At 42.4% G+C, this 23841-nt stretch overlaps 1 protein-coding gene across 3 annotated transcripts in view; it reads right to left on the reverse strand.

Moving 5' to 3' along the window:
- PRKACB (protein kinase cAMP-activated catalytic subunit beta) overlaps positions 1-23841 on the reverse strand; it is a 58281-nt gene that overhangs the window by 21592 nt on the left and 12848 nt on the right. The window contains exon 1 of one of the 3 annotated variants that reach the window (XM_082228089.1): positions 16693-16960. The exons of 1 other annotated variant lie outside the window; for it this stretch is intronic. In XM_082228089.1, the coding sequence (XP_082084215.1) occupies positions 16693-16879 (187 nt within the window). In that variant the 5' untranslated portion in view covers positions 16880-16960. Of the gene's footprint in view, positions 1-7594; positions 7936-16692; positions 16961-23841 lie in introns of those variants that run through there. One more of the 3 variants, XM_082228091.1, reaches the window with a different exon arrangement.

Consider the following 23841-nt stretch of genomic DNA (forward strand, 5'->3'; position numbering starts at 1 on the left):
TTCTCAATTCTGAAAGTATATGGCAATAATTTTGATTTCTGGACTTTTTAATATATAAACATGCACCAGCCAATCATATACTGGCAGTGGTTTGACATACTCCCTTGTTACTGTGAAAATAATTTCATACTGAAGAGTCAACCCCAATAAGGCAATAAAGAAGTAAAAAAATCCATGAGAAAAAGACACACCCATATTTGCACAAGCCCGAGGTAAGAGCTATGAAGTAATTACCTAGACTCTTCCTCCTTTTGGCTCTCATGTACACATAGAATTCAGAGTTTTATGCAAAAGTCCTTAAGGACCATGTCAGCATGCCAGCTCCTGGAGTCCACACATGGTGGGCACCTCTGTCTCCACTAGAAGCAGAATACCCAACACAGACGACATGAAAAACACAGCTGGACTCGAATTTAATAGCAATGAAAGCACCTATATTGTTTTAGGTATTTATGTTGCTGACTTCCCTCACTCCTGCTACCTGGGCAGATGGTGAGGACAGAAACCTTGCTTCTTGTTCTCTTACTTGTTTTCCATCCCCCCACCCCCCCCACCTGCCCTTGTATTTTCAAAGTCTAAGATAACTAAGTATGTGAGCTTAATGAAATTGTCCTCTCCCGGCTTCTCCTGTGGCAAACCAGCAATACGAAACCTTCATGGGTCTGAAAACATACTGTAATATGAAAGGACCCCTTTCCCTTCCCCCCTTCCTTCGCCCTGGGAATAAAGCTACTTCAACAACTGCAGGCTGCTGCATGTGTGAGAACACAGAGAGAACGTGTGTTCTGGAGCTATGGACTTTGCTTTCCACCTTACGCATGACCCTAATGTGTGCTAGCAAAACATGCACCGTGGTGTATGAGAGTAATCCCCCAAAAGTCACAGAAGTAAAGGGCAGACATCTTGTAGTTTGTGAACGTGCCTTCATTCTATCTTTGGCTCAGATGCTATTTAGGCTCAGAAGTTATTTTGAGACTTGAGACTCCAAAAATTCCAGTGACCTCATGGGCAACAGACCCCAAGCCCTACAGGACTGCTGCAGGACAGGAAAGCCCAATAGTATCTGGCCTGGTCAGACTGGTTAGCAGCAAGTAGACTCGAGAGCAATAAAGACCTATGGGCTTAACACATTGCAGCTGCGGGATTAACAGCTATTGTCAAACATCCATGAGAAATGCTTATTCTCCAGTAGCTTTTACAACCCTCACACATTATTATTGGGGGGGGGGGCGAGAAACCAACCTTTTATGTTATCACAAATATTCTATTTTTCCAAAGCAAGCGTTTCCACAGTAACCACATTACTGTAAAAGGGATAACAATCAGGAAGTCATTGAAACAAGCCTGGGCACAAAACAGATAGCAATCCTACCTAAACAGAGGTCATTTCTGAACAGAGAACACCCTGTCTACTTCAGTTTATTTATACACAAACACAATACAGCCATCAAAATTTTACTAAAGGTGTGGCTGTGTCCACACCTAGAGCTACGTTTCCATAACACAGTTTGGATCTTGCTATTTGCTTCTAACTAGGGCTGTGCGTCTTTTTATAGTAAGCCTTCATTTAACAGCAACCTCCCCCCACCCCACTTTTCATTTACAGCACATATATTTCACAGCTAGAATGCAGTCAACAGGGCTCAAGAGATTAAAAGGAAATTTGGGATCATCATAACAAATGCTACAGTTGAGTATAACTGAGAAGCTAGCAGTTTACAGGTCAGATTAACAATACTTGATCATGACCGTATTTCTCCAGCGTGCCAATTCTGGAACTTCTTTTCAAGAGGGATATTGTAGACAAAAGCATCTTATGTGAACATTAGAGTCTATATTTACAATGTACAAACTTTACTACCATGGAAATAAATGAGTCAGACTCGAGATGAGGGGTGGGAGGAGAAGCGAGCAGCTTCAGGCAGACATGTTTTCAGTTTCTGTATGTCAGAAGCGTGCTTTAAAACCGCCTTATGAAATACCTCAAAGTTATCAGCCTCCTAACAATTTGTTCATACTCCGGAAGAGCAGCTAAAGTTTAATGAAAACCCTTTAAGATTCCATCTACATACAGCTTTGGGCAGGCAAACTACCGTAATTTCTCCTTTGTTGCACCTTGTTCCTGCTCTTAATCTGAAGCTAGCCTTACAGTTTAGATTCTCTGTGGTGGTGAACAGCAATTCCTTCCCAGCAACCATGGGGCCCACTACTCAGTGAGTGGACCTAAGCAGAGACAGAGCTGCCCATGATATTCTGCTGTGTTTTTGAGGCAGCTGCGGAGATTACCACTCCACCCACCCACCTCCTCACCACCAGAGTGTGTTGCAGAATGCACAGGAACTGGCAATCACACAGCTGGTTTCTATGAAACAGGAATGAGGAAAACAGCAGTGACAGGAAATTGGTCCTTGTGTTCCCCAGTCCACATAGTGATTGAGTGCTACTGGTGCGTTACCTTGGCTCTGGGTGCCTCTGGGTTAAAGGCAAGAGAGCAGGGTGAAAAGTGACGGGGCAGAGGAGAGACAAATTATCCCCTCAATTCCAAGGATTGCATATCACATTCAAATATGCCTTGGTAGGGCTTATTACCCCTTAGGAGGGAACTTTATAGTAAAAGTATATGAAAAATACTATTTGGTTTGTGCTAGTTCTACATACCCTGTAGAAACTCAAAATGAAGAGAAGAAGAAGAGTTTGGATTTGATATCCCGCCTTTCACTCCCTTTAAGGAGTCTCAAAGCGGCTAACATTCTCCTTTCCCTTCCTCCCCCACAACAAACACTCTGTGAGGTGAGTGGGGCTGAGAGATTTCAGAGAAGTGTGACTAGCCCAAGGTCACCCAGCAGCTGCATGTGGAGGAGCGGAGACGCGAACCCGGTTCCCCAGATTACAAGACTACCGCTCTTAACCAATACACCACACTGGCTCTTGTATCATTGAAGCAACAGTACCTGGACATTTAATAAAGGTAAAGGTAAAGGTACCCCTGCCCGTATGGGCCAGTCTTGACAGACTCTAGGGTTGTGCGCTCATCTCACTCTAGAGGCCGGGAGCCAGCGCTGTCCGCAGACACTTCCGGGTCACGTGGCCAGCGTGACAAAGCTGCTCTGGCGAGCCAGTGCAGCACACACGGAAACGCTGTTTACCTTCCCGCTAGTAAGCGGTCCCTATTTATCTACTTGCACCCGGGGGTGCTTTCGAACTGCTAGGTTGGCAGGTGCTGGGACCGAGCAGCGGGAGCGCACCCCGCCGCGGGGATTCGAACCGTCGACCATGCGATCGGCAAGTCCTAGGTGCTGAGGTTTTACCCACAGCGCCACCCGCGAGACTGCTCTGCTATTCCTTTAAGAGCTGAAAACACCGGTCTAGAGGGAAGTTCCACAGTAACTACATAGGACAGACTTCACCAACCTGGTACTGCCCAGCTGTTTTCGACCATAACGGGAATGGCAAGAGTTGCAGAACAAAACAGCTGAAGGGTATCAGGTTAGAATCAAAGATCCAATGTAGTCATTTCCGAATAAATAAAGACCCACAGTGTGCAAATATGACTGTCAGTATAGATCCAGGTGACAGAAAGTCAAGTGATTAATTTGGTTGCCATGTATCAGGTATTAAGAAACATCAAAAGGATTTATTATGTAGATAGACTGCAATAAAATATTATAGTCTTCCCTTTTCCAGGAAAATGGTCCCCCCTCCACCACTCTTGTTTATCACCATAGTTTAGCTTAGCTTCTGGGAAAACAGGAGAGGAGGAGATTTAGAAGCATGGGTTTTGAATTTGACACATCCATAAAGTGTTCAAATTAAAATTACATTTTCAGGTATTTAAACAATTCTGGTGTGCACGCCTGCCTGAGCGCATGCAGAAGAAGAAGAGGTGAAGCATCATTCACCCGCCCCAAATCATCACCTTATAAAGTAGCATTTGTTCAGCTTTAAAACAATCAGGACTCTTGGAAGTAAATCACTTAATTTGAAAATCTCAAACTAATAAGCCCAAGGTCTTTCATTAACAGAGTTGTTATCGTATTAGCTTTCAAATCAAGGGAAACTTCAATGTTTACATTTGTCAGGAGTTATTTTATTCATTGCAGTACTGAGGTCAATTAGCTGCTGTGACCAACCTTAGTTTCTAGGGTGGTTTTATCTAACCTGAAGAATTCTTTATATGAAAGATCTGTAATGAAAACAGATGCATTTAAGTGATTAACATATGTTAAACAAATAACATTAAGTCTAATATTGCATGTATAGACAGCTAGAGGCATAGTTTAAGAAAACCACATTTTTACTTTTGCATATCACTTGAATAGGTCACTAAATTGCTAAACTACATGAAATGTGTGTTCATGTGTGTGTGTGTGTGTGTGTTTGGATCGAAAGGGTGTATTGTGAGAATGAAAAGGCACTTTAAGTTGTGTAAGACAGCCTCCCTCTGGAATTTTGACAATTTCTCCAGTGAGAAGGAGCCAAGAGAGCCCTCTTGTGCAAGTGTGTACCACTCACATGTCTCAAGTTTTCATCTATTATATTTCATCTATTATATATGTTATATTTGCATCCAACACACACATATGTATGAGCTCTTGCACATTCACTTCCACATTGTTTTCAGCTCATCACCAGTGTTTCCGCAGACTATACAGAGCTTCTTCATTTGAATGTTGTCATAAAATCTGGAGTAACTGCACAACTACAACAGCTCTAGTGATACTAATTCCAATGATGTGCTTCAACTTATGTAGGAGAAATTAAGAGCTATGTAAGTGTACACCAAAGATGCACTCAGGTATTCCATTTCTGAACCCTCAAACCATTGTTTGCTTATTGGAATATTGCCTGTTTGCAAGCTCTAATGCACCCAGGAAGTTGGCCATTACACCCAGCCCCAGCAGAATGTGGTTCAGAGAAAGCCCTCCAAAGCAGAAATGCAAGCCTCCCTGAGTTCCTCATTTGGAGGGCTTGCTCTAAACCACAGTGTGCAGAGTTTAGGCACAATGGCAAACTATGGTTTGATCAAACAAAGCAGTTTAAGTGCATGACATGAAAGGAAGAAGAGAACAGACAGGCATATGGCCTGTTCCCAGTTGATTGGAAACATGACATCTGAAGGCAGCCCACGAGGGGTGGGGGATGGGATTGAATAAGTACACAGCCTGTAAACACAGCCAGAGAGCTTTAATAATAAAAAAATGTGCACATGCTCTTCAGTCTGTCTTAGATAAGAATGTACAGGAAGCTGCCTTGCAGCAAGAAAGACCACTGGGCCCATCAGTATTGCCAACACTGTTAAACAGTGGCTCTCCCGGGTTGCAGGCAGGAGTTTCCCCACTACTTGGAGATGTCAGGGATTGAACCTGGGTTCTTTTGTGTTCAAAGCATGTGCTCTGTTCACAATGAGCTACGGTCCTTTACTCAGAACGAAAGGAGCAAGTCCCCAGCACCTACTATGCTGAAGTTCTTTCTGTCCTGCAGGGAGATGCCATAAGTGCAAGTGGAAGCAAAGGAAGTTACGGTATGCTCTTCAAAGGAATGTGCCAAAAGATTTCTTCTAAACTAGATACACAGGGACTGGATGAGGTGGGATGTCAGTGAGATGCTGGATATCTAACCAGCTTACCTCTCCCAATCATGGCCCTGGTCAACAAATTTGGACATGCAAGCCCACCAAGGCATTTGCCTGTGTGGACTGCTGATCCGGTGGCAAGTCCACACCCTTCTAAAGATAGCATTGGATTCAGCATTCCTATCCTGCCCCTGATGTGCATGACGGGGCATCACATTTCCATAGAGCATACAGCAGGGCAGCTAACACAATAGCCTTCAGCAACCTCTAGAGGACACCATGTTGGTTCGCTTGACATAAACATGTAACATAAAATATGCAAGTGCCCCTGGACTGTGATAATTTCCCGACTTTATCTGGGATATCAACCATGCAGTTTAAACCTAAACGTGCTGGGGTAAGCATGCATATGCAGAACAGGACATACTGTCTCTCCCACATCATGAGATAAGTTAATCATGCTATCTGATCTGGCTATCGATTAAAGCTGACTCCACCAAGTAGCCATTAGGGGCTATACAAAAGATTGCATGTATATGTGTGGATACAATTCCAAGTGCCAAATGCAGTTTTATACCCAGTAGGCCACCCTTTATATGCAAATGATCTGAACTAGCATGGAGATCACTGTATAGAAATCTGATTCTGCATGTTATTTGCTTTGCTCGTAACATGGCGAACTCTGCTAAAGACTACATGTACATTGTGTCAGTATATAGTTCACAAACAGAAAAAGAACCAGACTTCTTCCATCTATTTTTTGCAATAAAAGCGGGGGGGGGGGGAATCAAGGGAAGATAAATCTATCGGCCTACATTTCCTATGGGTTAGATTTTACTTATGCACCTGCATAAGTAGTTACCATGTCTGAAATAGGCCGCTGCCTGAATCAGATTCTGTTTTTGCATATACACTAGCCTCCCCAAAAGTCAGGTCACACATCATGTTTGTTCCATGATTATGAGACTGGAGCATTAGAAAGGCAATTTATTTTTTGCTGTATTCTTAAAAAACAAAAACAAAAAACCCCCATGATTGCAGCACTGCAGATAAGCATCTTTTTTATTATCCTCTGTACTGATCTTGCCTTTTATTTAAATTACGGTATTTCAACACATTAAAAGCAGCATTGCTATTTAAATTGCATTTTACACACTAGTGAAATGCTTGCAACATTTATTTTGAAAAAAAAAATTGGAAGTTCAGGAAGCATGATGCCATTTAATAAAACCTTTTTCTGAAAATAAGCTTAAATACAAAACTATATGCTTAAAACAAAATGGTATGTACTGTACAGTTATTTGGTCCTTTGCCTATTTCACTGAAGTTTGGGGCAGATAATTTATATTCTGCTTCTGCCTGCTATATAAGTGATCTCAAAATCAAATTTGCTTGACAGAAATGTTGACAAAAATCAATTTGGTAATCTGATCACAGCAACTGCCTTAATACCTCACCAGATCAGGATCAATTTAAAATGCCAGCACCTTAATTTAAATGTATTCTACACCACACACACAAAATTCTCTTTCTCCATAATTCCTTGAGATTAATAAATGTAGCAAAATCTACCACACAGAAAGCTAAAAAAAATCCCCATCTGCAAATGATGAGACAAACATTTGACTCAGATATTTATGTAAATTTCTACAAATGGTGACATGAAAGATGCTAAAAGAAAACTAATTAAAACAAAAGCTAGGATGCTTCTACAAGTCTTCACTTACGATTGTTAAACTTTAATTATACATAGCAAAAAATATAAACTTACAAAGAAAGCATTAGCTCTGTTATAATTTATATTCTATTAAATGCTGCATCCCGATACATTATAGAATACTAAACAATTTACTACTGGTCTTTTTTTCTTTTTAGAGCAACTCTATAATAACTAGATGAAAAAGAAAACAGCTCACAATAAATTAACGTAACACAGAGGATAATTCTGTACACTTCCTTTAAAAGCAGATAAATTTATCGTTCCAACGAAACTATAACATTAGAAACATGGAAGTGACTTACCATTCATGTTGAAAGGCTAGTTTTTGGAAACATATTGCTAGTAATGTTTGCCCAGTAAATGAGTTATTTAATCTCTAAAGTAAAAGCATTGATGCTCTCACATATGGCCACTAGAACTGGAAGACAAACAAATCCAGAGAGCTAGTCTTCATCCAGCCAGCTTGAGATATGCAAACTATCCAATAAAAATACCAGCAGTTGATAGCAGATCCATATTCAAATAGTGATGCTCATTAATGACTTGTTTTTGAGCCAGGATTACCTATACACAGATAAAGCGACTCAAAATGGCAGAGGGGGGAAAAGCAAAAACGCCAGGATGTTTTAAGATGTTCTCAATTATATCAAGCACTGCTTGTTTCCATAGCAACCTTAGAGGAGAATTATCGGTCTGCTTGCACCCAACCAGTAGTTTCTCCTAAAGCTTTAATTTATCCACATAAGCAACATATTTCTATGTTTTTTATTAATATGACTTTTTTTAAAAAATAGTGTTTCTTCACAGGCACAAAATTCAAGATAGTCTAGCAGATGCTCTATAGGATATTAGGAAATACCTGGAAAGTGCTCAAAGCAGAACTCCCCCCCCCCACCTATTATAATCTACTGTCATGCTACATCATGCAGCACAACCAACCAACATCCTTGGAATTAACTCATTCCACACACAGTACAACCTATACGGTACCATCTAGATTGCTGGTCTACCATTATTACCATCACTACTTTATTGTGATTTATAGCAAACAGAGTATTACATAAATGTGCTTCAAACTAAAAGCAATCATACACCATTCCCAACAATAAATACATCAACAAGATCACCACTAAAACAGCTATTTAAAAAAATGAAAAACCATCAAGCCACAGAGAAATACAATTAAAAACCATATGCCAGATGTAGAGGAAAGTCTGAACCTGGCACTGAAAAATGGTGGGTCTTGGTGCTAGGTAAGCTTCCATTGGAAAAGCATTCCAACCGAGGGTCTTTACAGTGAAGGGCCTCTCTCTTGTAACCACCCATCACATTTCTGTTGGAAGGACACTTGGACAAGGGCCCATGATCATGATTTAAGTGTCCGGGTAGGTTGATAATGAGAGAGATGTTCTGTAAGGCAACAGGTTCCCAACTATATAAGACTTCATAGTCAAAACCATCACTGTGATTGACCCCAGAAATTTATCAGAAGCCAGGGCAAAACAGGTGTTACACGTAAAGGTTAATTTGTACACTGTGCTTTATATTTTTATGCAGTTCTCTTTAATAATCCTATAATATATGGTGCTATGTCCATCCCATACACACAGAACCAGAGCAGAATGATTTCTCCAAAGTCGCCCACAATAAAATCACAGTTGATCCGGAACTCAAATTTGTAGCATTCAAGGTGATAACTCCCTGGCCTGGTCAAGCCAGAAAACCAGAGACACCTAATAATCTGTGACTGGACTCCAGCTCCCATCACTCCCAATCAGCATGTCCAATGGCTAGATATGATGGAATTTGTAGTCCAGCAAAATCTGGAGAGCTAGAAACAAGAAAAACCATTGTTTCATGTATTGACTGTTTAGAATCCCAAACACAAAGCCATGGTATAAGCTTACCAAGTGTATATAGGTAGACACTTGAAAACCTAGTTCAACCATAATGATATTCAGAAATGCTTTACCACAATTAAGGAAAACAAACAATGGCTAAACATTATACATAATGTCTCCATGGTATTTAGAAGCTTAAATAAAGAATCAATGGGGTTTTTTGAAACTATGTAAAAGACCCTATTTTCTAAAAATGGAGAACAAAAGTAACAATCCTTGTCAGTATTAAAAAGCCATTGGAAACAGATAAGTGCTTTTAAGCCAAAAAATGCAGCCAGAAAATGAGTTTGTAACTTAAAACACTTCATAGTATGCGCTTCACACACTAATGTCCATCTGATCCCCGAAAACCTGAATGGAGGCAATACAGCTTCCCAATAACCTGTCACAGAAGTGAGTAGCTTAACTCTGGGTAGGGGGAGAGAGAGAACTATTCTGCTCACATTATTAAACCACAAGAAGCTAGCAACCCACAGAGATACAGCTTCCTCTTTGAGGACTATAACTGCATAACAAGATGTTTTGCAAAGAGGATATGTCGAAGCAATAGCAAGCTTTTTCAGCAGGGGGCCGGTCCACTGTCCCTCAGACCTTGTGGTGGACCGGACTATATTTTGGGGGGGGGGGGCGGGGGAAATGAATGAATTCCTATGCCCCACAAATACCGTAACCCAGAGATGTGTTTTAAATAAAAGCACACATTCTACTCATGTAAAAACACCAGGCAGGCCCCACAAATAACCCAGAGATGCATTTTAAATAAAGGGACACATTCTACTCATGTAAAAACACGCTGATTCCTGGACCGTCCGCGGGCTGGATTTAGAAGGCATTTGGGCCGGATCCAGCCCCTGGGCCTTAGTTTGCCTGCCCATGCAATAGACCTATAGGACTGCAATAGAATTTTTACCATTCTTGCTTTCCTCCCTCTTTTCCAATGCTGCAGTTACATGGTTTTAAATGAGATTTGCTCTCTTTTTTGAACATCTAAGGGCATCTATGCACCTTAAAGATTAAGGCACTGTGTTGCTCACATCCTCCTCTCCTCTTTATGTTTCCCTCCGATATTCCACAATGGGGTGTAGAGGGTGTTAGGAGAGGGGTAGTACTTCTGATGGGGGACACATTATAATCATTCTGGGGTAGTTTGTCCACTTTTGGTCCCCATCCTGCACTCAACTCTTACCAACTCCTAGAAGCTGTCACCCCTAGAAATGGCTTCCACTGGTTGGCTAAACCAGGTGAGGGTCTCAAACCCTTGATGATTTAGGGACATCCCCTGCATGCAAAGACAGGCTCCGGCAGATTGAGCAGAGAAAAGAAATAGTGGGTCCGACGGTCAAGAAGGCACGTGCTGTAGAGGGAAATGAGGGGCGGGGGGGGGGGGGGAGCATCAACCTGGGAAGGTAGCCCATCTAAGATAAAGAAAACTCTGATCCTAAAGCACTGCTGCCTTATGGCTATACACCTTTGTGATAAAAGCTTTGGGAGTAAGCCCTGAGGAAAAAACTGTACCTGCTGCCATGCAGAACATCTTCAGGAGAAGAAAAATGGCTAAGGAGTAAATCCAATACAATCTTAAGTGGAATCCCTAAGATGTCCTGCAGCCAAGGGGAATCTTGTTGTCTGGGCACCCCAGGACCTCCACTCATACTGCCCAGGCTTGCACCCCAGAAAGGTCACTTTGATGATGCTAATGCAGCAAAATCAATGTGGGAGTCAGCAGTTCTAAGTTACCATGGGATACCTTGGACTGGGAAAGTGACATAGATATACCATAAATCACATCAAATCAAAATATTTAAAAAATGGACAGCGCATTGCTTCTAAAATAATGACCTGGCAGCTTTACATTTATGTTGGGTTTGTTCACCAAAATAAAGAATATAACAAGAGCTCTATTGGATGAAACCAAGGCCTGTCTAGTATAGCAATTCTTTTCTCACTGTAGCCAACCAGATGCCTATTGGAAGTCCACACGCAAGACAAATGCCCAATAGTATCACAGTCCAAAGCCTTTTTAATATACTGTTTTGGTGCTTTTGTATTCATTTACACTATGTGGGTTTTTTCTATTTGATGTTTAAAATGACTATGAAATGGCAAAATAATTCTTTTTTTGATGCAGATGGCATATAAATATTAAATTAACTAAGAAACCTGAACCGCAGGACAGTAGAAATATGGCTACATGTTCTGCCAGCAGTTTGCTATCTAAGCATCATTCTAGTCAAGGTCCAAGAAGAAATAGAAGATCACAGGCACAATGCATTTTATAGGCGGAAGATTTACAGTGCACCTAATTTTAATTTAATTTAAGATCTCACATATTATAATACAATCTTTTTTCCTAGAAAAAAATACAATTTTCCAGCAATACGTAGCAAACATAATCAATTTGCCTTCTTTCAAAAATATGTTCAGATAATTATAAAATTCAGTTGGTTAACTGGTTTCAGCTTCAATGCAGTGGGTTGGATCCAGACTTGGGAGTAAATCAATGGCTAACTTAAATCCTATTTATTTCAGTGGTTCTACTCTCACCATGGCTGTCTGGATCTAATCCATTGCATTGTTCAAAAAGCCAGTTTAGAAGACACATTGCAAGTAATATAGATTGTTTATAAAAGTGGTCTCTGGCTGCAAAAATGTAATGGAAAATTTATCTAGAGAAGAGTATTTGTTTGTTTGTTTGTTTGTTTGTTTGTTTGTTTTATTCAGGAGATGTTTAAAATCAATAGTATCTAAAAAGAAATAAAGCACTAGATAGGTTTGTCTGAACAAAAATGTTTTAAACAGATGCCCAAAAGAGAACCGTGAAGGTGCTTGCCTGATGTCAAAAAACTGCCAAACTAAAAGAATGATTTTTTATGAGATCTTTGGAAGATATAAGGCGGTAAAGGTAAAGGGACCCCTGACCATTAGGTCCAGTCACGGACAACTCTGGGGTTGTGGCACTCATCTCACTTTACTGGCCAAGGGTGCCAGTGTACAGCATGTGGCCAGCATGACTAAGCTGCTTCTGGTGAACCAGAGCAGCGCACGGAAACGCCGTTTACCTTCCCGCCAGAGCGGTACCTATTTATCAACTTGCACTTCGTGCTTTCGAACTGCTAGGTTGGCAGGAGCAGCGACTGAGCAACCAGAGCTCACCCTGTCACAAGGATTCGAACCACTGACCTTCTGATCGGTAAGCTCTAGGCTCTGTGGTTTAACCCACAGCACCACCCATAAATTGTGGTGTATATATATATGTAATAAATAAATGTGGAATTAATGTTATGTAACACTAGCACAGTGCTAGTTCTGCAGATCAAAGAAGTTGAATGGGCACATATGGGTTAAGGTGATCGTGCAAGATAAACTGGTCTCAAGCTGTTAATGGTTTTATATACTAATAGTAATGAAATGAACATGGCCTGGTAGAAAATGAGCAACCAGTGTAGATTTGCAAGCTGAGGTGCTTTATGTTGACAGGGGTTGACTCCTGCCAGCAACCAGGCTGAAGCATTCTGCACTAACTACAGCTTCCGGATCGGTTGCAAGGGAAGTCAGGCATAAAGAGCGGATTGCTTTAAAGCACTCTGATTCACCCAAACCTGAACTACTGTAATTGATCTCTCTCAGTCCAGGTACGGCTGCAGTTGTTTCACCAATCACAGCTGCTAAAAGTACGTACATCTGGCCACTGAGGCTACCTGAGCCTCCAGTGACACAGCTGGATCCAGAAGAACCCTCAAGCTGGGTACCAACATCTTCAGAGGGAGTGCAACCCCATTCAGGTCAGACCATTGACCCATTCAATAAATGGACACAGGAACCACTCATCCACAATGCCTCCATCTTCCCAGGATTCAAGCTCAGGTTATTTTCTCTCATCCATCCCACCACTGCATCCAAGGACTGTTTGAGGGCCTGCATGGCTTCTCCTGATACATATATTATGGAGAAATACAGCTGATGGCACCTGACCACAAAACTCCTAATGACTGCTCCCAGTGGCTTCATAGCATTGAGTATGGAATAGTAGCCTGCCAGCACTCCAGTGAACCAAGAAGCACCTCCCGATGCTTTTCTCTGGACACGGTCATGTAGGTGGGGTCTGAAACCACTGTAACACAGTGACTCCAGCTCCCATTTCATGGATCTGGTCCGGGTGGATACCATGGTGAATGGCATCAAAAGTCTCAAAGAGACTTGAGAAGCAGGAGCAGGGTTGCACTCCCCTTGTCCCATTCTCTGCATAGGCCATCTATCAGGGAGACAATGCATTATTACATTAAGAGTTTCAACCCTGATTAAAATTATGGTATAGCATTTAGCTAATACATGCTGTTTCCAATAAACTTAGGGATCAGTTTCCACAACATGAGATTAATGTAAATTAGTAAATAATCAAGACCATGATTTAAAACTGTGAGTTTCGATATACATATTTATCTATTATTCCCCTTAAAATAAGTATGGATGCTATTTTGAACACCAGACTCAATAGTCTCCACTCCAAGAGGCAAATAAAGAAAATAACCGGAATTTTCTATGCCTTTGCCCAGAGAAGTGGGAGCCCTATTGATTATACAAAATTAACGAAATGTATGAAAATGTATTAGAATACATATAGCTGCTTAGTAAATATGAAAGCATTTATAGTCTCATATTTGAACTCCCAATAGGCTAACTACATATTTGTCAGTATCTTGTTAAATAACTAGCATGGTCAACTATGGCGCTCATTGGCAAACTCCCCACCCACTAGGCAACCTAAGCTACACCAACCACATGGTTACTACTGAAGTGAAAATGCTGCTCCGTTCGAACTATGAAGAAGAATGATTCACAAACACCGTGATCTGATATACATGCAGTATTTTACCTTCTTCCAGGAAGCTTATACTACTTATATTTCCAACTTTGCTTGACAAGAGGGTGGTAGCCCCATCCATTTTAAAGTATCGGGGTCCCCCACTTAATGCTATATACAGTAACAGTTAAGAGTTCAGTCTATAGATTTTAATGTGCGACTACAGGTTGTGTACACAAGATCTTCTCATACAATAGAAGATTTCCCAGCTCTGATGCAGCTGGAGGCACTGCACATGCTGATGTGTCTGTCACTCTCTTCACCACACTGCGCCAGTCCTGTGTCCATGGGGCCCAAACTGCAAGAGAGTCTCCATACTGCAGCCTGTTTTGGTGTGTAAATCACCTTTGCGGCACCCTTGCATGCCCTTCTCTTCAATCATTCAAGCTTAAGGACAGCTAATAATAATAATAATAATAATAATAATAATAATAATAATAATAAATTTTATTTATATCCCGCCATCCCCAGCCAAAGCCGGGCTCAGGACAGCTAACAACAATCAAATAATCCCACATTCTAAAAGCATTTCATTATAAAAATTACCGTATTTTTTGCACCATAACACTCACTTTTTTCCTCCTAGAAAGTAAGGGGAAATGTCTGTGCGTGTTATGGAGCGAATGCCAAGGGTGGCGGGGGGATCTGCTGCAGTTGTGAGCAGAGGATCCATGGTTCCCCTTCCTTCCTTCCTCCCTCCGTGGCTCGCTTTGAAACAGCAAAGCGGGAGAAGAGCCGCTGAGTGGGGAGGAGAGAGGGACAGAGAGCCTGCTTCTTTAAAGGAGCAAAGCGGGAGAGGAGAGGAGCCGCTTACACGGGTCACCCCAAATTCACCAGCAGATCACATAGCATGTCCATGGCTACAGCTTGCACCAAAAAAAATCACGCAGCCACTGTTTCATGGGGCCACAGTGGTGCAAAAACGTGGTTACAAAGCATGGATCCACATGGATCCTCAGGATTTTTGCATTGGGCTACCCCAAACTCGCCATCAGATCACATGTCTGCGGCCACAGCATGAACCACAAAAATCATACATCCACTGTTTCGTTTAGAATAATTTTTTTCTTGTTTTCCTCCTCTAAAAACTACATGCGTGTTATGGTCGGGTGCGTTTTATAGAGCGAAAAATACGGTAATTAAAATCAAATTGATGGCAACCGTTAAGCAAAATTCTGTGCAGATTGCCAGAGGAGGGGGTCAGGCTGCGCCCTGACCAAAGGCCTGGTGGAACAGCTCTGTCTTACAGGCCCTGCGGAAAGATGTCAGGTCCCACAGGGCCCTAGTCTCTTGTGACAGAGCATTCCACCAGATTGGAGCCGCAGCCGAGAAAGCCCTGGCTCTAGTTGAGGCCAGCCTAACCTCTCTGTGGCCTGGGACCTTCAGGATGTTTTTATTTGCAGACCGTAGGTTCCTCTGTGGGACATACCAGGAGAGGCGGTCCCATAGGTACGAGGGTCCTAGGCCGTATAGGGCTTTAAAGGTTAAAACCAGCACCTTAAACCTGATCCTGTACTCCACCGGGAGCCAGTGCAGCTGGTATAGTACCGGATGAATGTGATCTCGCAGCGAAGACCCCATAAGGAGTCTCACTGCGGCATTCTGCACCCGCTGGAGTTTCTGGGTCAGTCTCAAGGGTAGCCCCACGTAGAGCGAGTTACAATAATCCAGTTTGGAGGTGACTGTCGCGTGGATCACAGTGGCTAGGTCAGGGCGAGAGAGATAAGAAGCCAACTGCTTAGCTTGGCAGAGATGAAAAAGCCGCCTTTGTTATAGCTGTAATCTGCGCCTCCATAGAGAGGGAGGTATCGAAGATTACACCCAAACTCTTAATGGACGGTGCTGGCACTAATTGCACCCCCGCAAGAGATAGGAGTTGCTCCCTCAATCCCATATCGTCCCGTCCCAGCCAGAGGACCTGTCTTCGAAGGATTTAACTTCAACCAGCTCCCACGAAACCATCCAGCCACAGCTTCCAGACACCTGGTCAGTGTGTCTGGGGCCGAGTCAGGATTGGCATACTGATGGCAACCCAGCCCAAAACTCGGACAAGCTGCGCGAGGGGGCGCATAAAGATGTTAAAAAGCATCGGGGAGAGTATCGCACCCTGAGGCACTCCACACACCAAGGAGTGGCGCGATGACAATTCCCCCCCAAGCGCCACCCTCTGTCCCTGACCAGAGAGAAACGAGCGCAGCCATTGAAGGACTGTGCCCTGGATCCCCACGTCGGCAAGGCGGTGGTCCAGGAGTTCGTGATCGACCATGTCGAAGGCTGCTGACAGGTCTAGAAGAATCAGCAGCCCCGACCTGCCTCGATCCAGATGCCTCGATCCAGCCAACAATTAATAGTCAGCCTTAGCACTTCAAAAACACAACTTCAAATAATGAAGAAGTAGACATTTAACGCAGGCAAGAAAATATGCAAGGCAATGAAATGACTAAAGTAAGCTGACTGATAATAATACTCTGTGACCTGATCACATATGCTTTAAGAAACAAAACTACAGATTTGAATCCACTTGCTGATCATTTAATTCACCAGTTTGGCTGTCAGCATTTTTCTATATTTAGTATGCAACATGCTACAGTTTGCCATTACATACCAAGTAATACCCCTCCCCAACACACACACTTACTTGATCTGTCCCACAGTGCAGCGGGTTCAGAGAAATGAGAAGACTCATTTTCCAGAGCCACTTTCAGTTCACTTGTAGAACCTTTGGAGTGCCTGTGAAAAAGTCTGTTGGCAAACCCTTCCAGTCTCTGCAAAGCATTAGCAGTCCCCACGCTCTGGCTGCCCTGTAACTCCTTCTGGGCTGCCATCTATGTACATTTAAGGTGTACGTTAGAGGCAAGAAACAATTCTCAACTTAAGAACTTAGCACAGAAGCCGAGGACTAAGAATGTGTCAGACTTCCTGTATGCAGTGTGCTAAAGCCGCAACTGCTGTTCTGCTTCCTGTTAATATAAAACCAAGCTTCAAGAGCTATTCTCAGCAAAAGGCTCTTGATATCAGCTCAGGGTGGTGACTAGAGGGGAAAAAAACCCTGTACTGTTTGCATGTTAACTCTCCACTTCAGGGGGGGGGGGACCACCTCAGGGAGATGAGAACAAGCATGTGTTTTGTTATATTGAAAAGGGATAACAGAAGCCAGGATCCAGAAAGCATAATTTGCTTTTAGTTTATTAGCAGTGTTAGATATTATAGTTTACTACTGCAGATTAAGAGAAAATTTCAAAACATTTCCTGTTTAGAAAACTTGACGATATATCTGTATACTGCACATAGTCATTCAATTCCTATAATGTGCAAGTCATATCCATGCTAAAAAAGAAAATGAGTTTACATGCTGCAGGGCATGTACACACAGTAAATATGTGGTCAGGATCCAAAAACCTTGGCAGGAAGCCTCTTCCCAACTTCTAAAGAACTAATTAAATAGCTGCACTTGCTGCTGAGCTATGCTGTGCAGTGTTACAGGGGTCACCTAAGGTCCTACTCAGTGGCTACGTTCATCCAGGGGCTTTGCAATTACAAGAAAAATAATTGAAAAGAACCTAATAGTGAGAGCAAGACATTTGATTACTTTTTGGTTTCATACACTGAGGCAAATAAGTATGACTCCTAAGCCACAAGTGTAAAAATTGCACACACACACACACACAAAATAATTTGTGTTTGTATGTGTGGATCAAAACAATAATTTTAAAAAGAGCATCAGAAAAACGTTGGGAAGAGGAAAACCAACAACCCTACAAAAAAACTAGTTAGCAACTTTTACTCGTTTGAAGGAAAACAATTAACATCGGAGATGCCCCTGGAAAACGTACCTTAGACAGAAGCTGTGCACTCATCCAGATTCAACCCTGCAAGGGCCTGGCTGTTGTCTTTCCCTCAAGAAGAGGAAAAGGTCTTTGCTGGAATAACCATGGAGGGTCAAGATATTCCACTCAGTTTCTGGGCATATGGTTGAACAACATCCAGGGTTCTTACCTAGTAGATCTGTGAAAACCAGGGATAGTGGGGGCCTATTGGTGCTATTACAGTGATACCTCTGGTGATGAACAGGATCCGTTCTGGAGGCCCGGCCGACTGGAGGACTGCTTCTGCGCATGCGACAAACTCACTTCCAGGTTTGCCACGTTTGCAACCCGAAGATTACGTTACCCGAAGGTAACTTACTCGAGGGTCCACTGTATAATCACATGTGCCTGATTACTTCCCATCTTCCTTATCAATGCTGAGATAAGAGGGGGAGGCAAAAATGCATAGAGATTGCCTCTTAGGCAAGCAGACCTTAGGACATACACTATATGTTTCCCTTGCTGTGACCACCTTGCTGTGACCATTCTTAACTTTTTACTTTCAGACAGATTTAAGAATATGGCTTCTCTCTTGTGAAAACCTGTGGAGTTGACAAATCATTCTAAGTCTGGTGACTTAGCCAGTCCCTGAAATGTTCCATATCCCCTTGCCTCTCTCCCTGCACTTCTGCAGAGTGCACCTTCCTTCGCCATGCACAACTGGGCACAGGCCTCCCCTCTCCCTCCCACCTGCACACAAGATGTTTTTGCCTGTTCACTCGCACTCACCCCATCCCATTACAAGGTACTGACCTAATTATTGTCCATTGCCTATCTCAGAAAGACCAGAACAGATGGGAGAAGGCAATGTAGCTAACAGCAAAAGCTACCCCATCTTGCAAAAATATTACTTGCTGTTCATTTTTATTATCTCATTAATCATGAAAACCTTACCTAAAGGACAATACTACAACAACCCTACCACAAATTTCTGAACTTCTACAGTATTGTTAAAGAGTCATTTACAATACTGCCTTGGGCATGAGCATATGTATCCCTTCACAGGATTGCTGCTTGTGACACTACAAGCTTGCATAAAACTAACGAAGAGAAAAGCATTTATTTACACTGAAATCTGTTTAAGTGACTGTTAGGTTGCTCTCCTAGTAAATGATAAAAGATGTTGTAATGGTAATATTAATATTGATTTCCATATAATTTCAAGAAGAGATTTGGAGAAAGAGGTTTTAAGTTCACAAAATAAATTTAAAAAATATAAATCTTGATTTTAGAACCTAGACATGCTGTTAGAAAAGTTTCAACATATTACAGGTGGCGGGCATTCAAGTGCATTCTTTTTATTTTTTAAAAACAAAGAAAGTGCACATTAGAAAAAGGATGATTGTGTTGTGACATATAAGGTAAAGGTAAAGGGGCCCCTGACCATTAGGTCCAGTCATGACCGACTCTGGGGTTGCGGCGCTCATCTCACATTATTGGCCGAGGGAGCCAGCGTACAGCTTCCGGGTCATGTGGCCAGCATGACTAAGCCGCTTCTGGCGAACCAGAGCAGTGCATGGAAACGCCATTTACCTTCCCGCCAGAAGGTACTTGCACTTTGACGTGCTTTCGAACTGCTAGGTTGGCAGGAGCAGGGACCGAGCAACAGGAGCTCACCCCGTCGTGGGGATTGAAACCGCCTACCTTCTGTTCGGCAAGTCCTAGACTCTGTGGTTTAACCCACAGCGCCACCCGCGTCCCTACATTGTGACATATATGCACCCCTTTAATCAGTACCAACATATTTAAGCTTCTCCCAACATAAAACTCCCATTAGTTACTTTCAAAAACTTAAGCAAGAGCCTAATCTGAAAAGGATCACCAGTGTTCAGGGAAGGTGTACTTTCAGGGAAGAGAATCAGACATGGATTGTAAGGGTTATGACCGTTAATTTTACACTGCAAGAACAAACAACTCTCAGGAAAGCACCATTTTTTAGTTTGGCCTGTATAGGGGGTAATATGTACTCTGCAGCTACGCACACTTACCTGAGGGTAAAGCCCACTGAATTCAATGGTACTTACTTATGGAGAAAAATATATTGAACTGCCCTGTAACGTGAAATTCTCCTTTAATTCTGTATCCTAGTATGTACACATACCCAATTAGCTAATATGTTAATCTGTAGTGAGCACTGCCAGAGTCATCCATCAAGCTAAATGAACAAACTTGACTATACCTAGAATCCAAAGAACTGCTCAACTAGTTACATGTGCCCAGAGGGATTTGAATTCATGTTCTGGAAATACCAGCGCCAGCCCCCACTCATGCCAAACACTTTTACAACTGAGGGGTCTCTCAAATCAGTTTGTGATATAGCATAGGGAGACTTAAAGGCAGAAAAGGGGTGGGGAATCTCACCAAATGTGTCCAAGTCCCTAGAGTGCTTAGAGTAGATATCTGCTGTATAATGAATATAGCCATTTAAACAGAACAGTTAATATATGGGAGATACCGTATAGATATATATAATCAGTCTAGAACAAACAGATATCCTACATCTTGCCAGCAGAGCTTTTTAAAGCATCTCAGAAAGTCTCTCTTTAGCATGAGAGCAATGTAAAGATGAGGCAGCAGCATTTCTATAAATAACATCGCCAAGAGGAAGTTGTTGCTATGGCAGCGCTCGCCACATTTCTATTTTAATTCAAAAGCTATCTACTGGCATCTACTGTCCGAAAGTTAAAAATGCAGCCACTAGTGATACAACATAAACACATTTATGCCAGAGGAGACAAATGCTGCCCCAAGACATTGTGTCTAGGCATGAATCCAGAAAGTGTTGCACTTCCTTTCATGCAAAGGGGAGGAAAGGCCATCAAAGATTTGGGGGGGGATTCCTGCTGCAGCTTCCTGGGTAATATGTGCTAGCTCCTGTCCCCAAACTTGCAAACAGAAGCTCTTACTTTTAAGTAAGAACAAGATCTTTATTCTGGCAAGCAACAATATAGGCTCTAACAAACACAGGGCTTGGGACCAGGGTAACACATTCACCACTCGAAGGATATAATGAAGATGTCCCAACATGTTTCACCCACCAAGCTTTTAAAGCCAAGGTGTGGTGTACTCACTCATGAGACTCACTTGCCTTGCATGAATGTTGGGGTTGCAAAGCACAATCTATTGGATGAGTGGGTCTCCTCCCATCCACAAAGGCAGTGACTGATTCTAGGCAACAAGACTCCAACCCTCCTTGTCAGACTCCTGTTCAGTCACTGCCACCTCCTGTTCCACCTCCTCCCTCGGCTGCTCAAAGCCCTCTTCGGCCTCCGCCAAGGCCCTGTCCTCTGCAGAAAGGTGAGGGGGAAGCAAGCATCCTGCTCCTTCTTCTGAAGCAGTTGGAGTCAGGGCAGAAAGGAGAGGTCTCCACTCCTCCAGACAACATTCAGCTTCCTCCCATTTCTTTCCACTCCTGTATCAAAGCAAGGACTCCAGGACCCAGCCAGAACTTCATGCCTCTTTCCCAAAGCCCATGCCTCACTTACCCAGCTTTGGGAAGGCAGCATGAGGGCTGGGGTCTGGGGGAGAACATCAGATTTTCGCCTTGCTCTGCACCCTGTTGTGTGAATGGAACACTGCTGGATACAACTGCATACATCTGAACTAAAGTTTATTTTAAAACAATTTTTTAAACCACCATAACTTCTCAAAATGCACGTGGGCAAGGTTTACTGTTACACAAATTTTAGCAAGTGCAGAAACACCCTGAATTTACTTTGTGTTTGCAACAGAGGGTCACAGAGATACTGCAGGTTGTTACTGTTTCACACATTGGAAAACTGGTTTATAGCTATGAAAATGATGTGCTGAGTCATGGACTTTCACACACATCCCCTTTTATCTTTTGTGGATGCAGCTTTCCATTAGGTCTGTGCTGGAACTATGGCTAATTACTTTTCTTTAAAAAGCCACCGTACAAAGCCAAGGTTTAAAGCTGATTCACAGACCATGCCTTATTTCAAAGCTGTTACTCCAAGTTCCTAGTTCCGGTGTAACAGAAAACTATGGCTAGCTGCTGTTTCCTAGCTTGTTTCATCACTTACCCAAAGAGAGGAGTGAAGTGGCTGTATGAAGGTGCAGAAGGCACCTGAAAATACTGATTTGATCAGGGGGACATAATCATGGTTCTAAACCTGGCTTGTTCTTAAGCCATGGTCTCCCAACTCTAGAAATATGGCTAGCTTAAAATCAAAAGTGGAAGCTTTCCCTCTCCCTCCTGTAGACAGCTCATTTGAATAGCTCCTTCCCTCCCATATGTTAATTTGTCCTGAGTTTTAACTGCAGTTCATGTGCACTGGAATTAATCCTGGTTAACAGTAACAAGAGTTCGCAAGGATTGCTAACTAGTTTCAGATCTTGGTATGAAATCCAAGTTTTGTACAAACTCTGGTTAGTACTAACCATGGTTAAGAGCAGGAGTAAGAAGGTGATATAACTTACATAAAAGAGTGGTATAGAAAAGAATGCACAATCCTGCAGTCTGTTCTGGCTCTGTTAGCCATGATAGGAATATTACAGCTTCACTGGCCTATATAGTTTTCACAGTCCCCCCAGCCAAACAATCTTTGAATTATGATGTACACAGTGTCCAGCCATGGTGCAATGGACAAGCCCTAAAACTGACACCTCCACAGCTACAGTGCAAGGCAAGTCACTACCTTGGAATAAGCAACGTTTATGGTTCCAGTGTTTAATCTAGTAAAATCAGTCACCTAAGGCTTTCGTCATAAATTAAAAAGTGCTCTGGAAGTCTCTGATGCTATTCTCTGCACCTTACTAGATGAAAGAGAAATAGCCGCTACTTCTACTCTGTATCCAAAGCTAGAACACTATTTGCCTTTCGTGGTAAAACTACAATAGGTGTTCATCTAACAATTAGAATCAAAGGAAACAAAAGCAGACAGTGCGTATGTAAAATCAGTCTGGATCTTCCACAGTACTGACAGATCCTGAAGTTGTTTAATTCTTAACCCATTCTGGTGAGCGATTATAATTAGGAGTGTTCTGGTTTCTCAAACTGAGTGACTTTTTTTTTTTTTTTTTTGCTTTTCAGAAAACTTCCTAGGGACTTGCCCTTTCCTTCAATAACCTCTTGAGTCCAACTTTTGCTTTGTTTATTTGATAAGACCTCAGGGTCATGAGAAGCATAGTGGTTTCGAGATATTACCTGCAGCACACTTAAGAAAACCTGTATTTCTGCATATTGGAGAGTTATGGGGGGGGGGGGAAACCCCTATGGAAACAACTGAGTATCACATTATGGTTACTCACTAAACATCTAGCACCCTAGTAACAGTTTTAATTTTTTTTGTATCAAGGCACAATAAAATGCAAAGCATGTTGTCAATCAGAAGATGATCTGGGGGGGGGGGGAGATGCAGCTAGAAAATATATATTTTATTAGCCTAGAAACTCTTCAAAACAGTTGCAAGCATAAAAACATAAGATGATTTTTTTAGGCTAGAGTGCCCAGATATTTTTTAAACAAACAAACAAAGCAAGCATAAGCAATGTTTGATTTAGACAGATTTCTAAGATTGTTTGAATAATATTCAACTCTGATGCCATGAGATGGAAATATAATACTTATGTTCATTAAGTGTTTTCCTTTATCTTGGGCTTCAGAAATTTCTCTTCTTTTGCAGCTAGCTACAATTGGATTGCACCTGGAACTTTAGACTGTACTATGGCCATATGTGCCATGGGACGCGGGTGGCGCTGTGGTCTAAACCACTGAGCCTTGGGCTTGCTGATCGGAAGGTCGGCGGATCGAATCCCTGTGACGGGGTGAGCTCACATTGCTCGGTCCTAGCTCCTGCCCATCTAGCAGTTCGAAAGCAGGCAGTGCAAGTAGATAAATAGCTACTGCTCCAGCGGGAAGGTAAATGGCGTTTCCGTGCGCTGCTCTGCTTCACCAGAAG

This window comes from Podarcis vaucheri (genome assembly GCF_965113315.1).
Source record: "Podarcis vaucheri genome assembly, chromosome: 6".
NCBI classification, from domain to species: Eukaryota; Metazoa; Chordata; class Lepidosauria; order Squamata; family Lacertidae; genus Podarcis; species Podarcis vaucheri.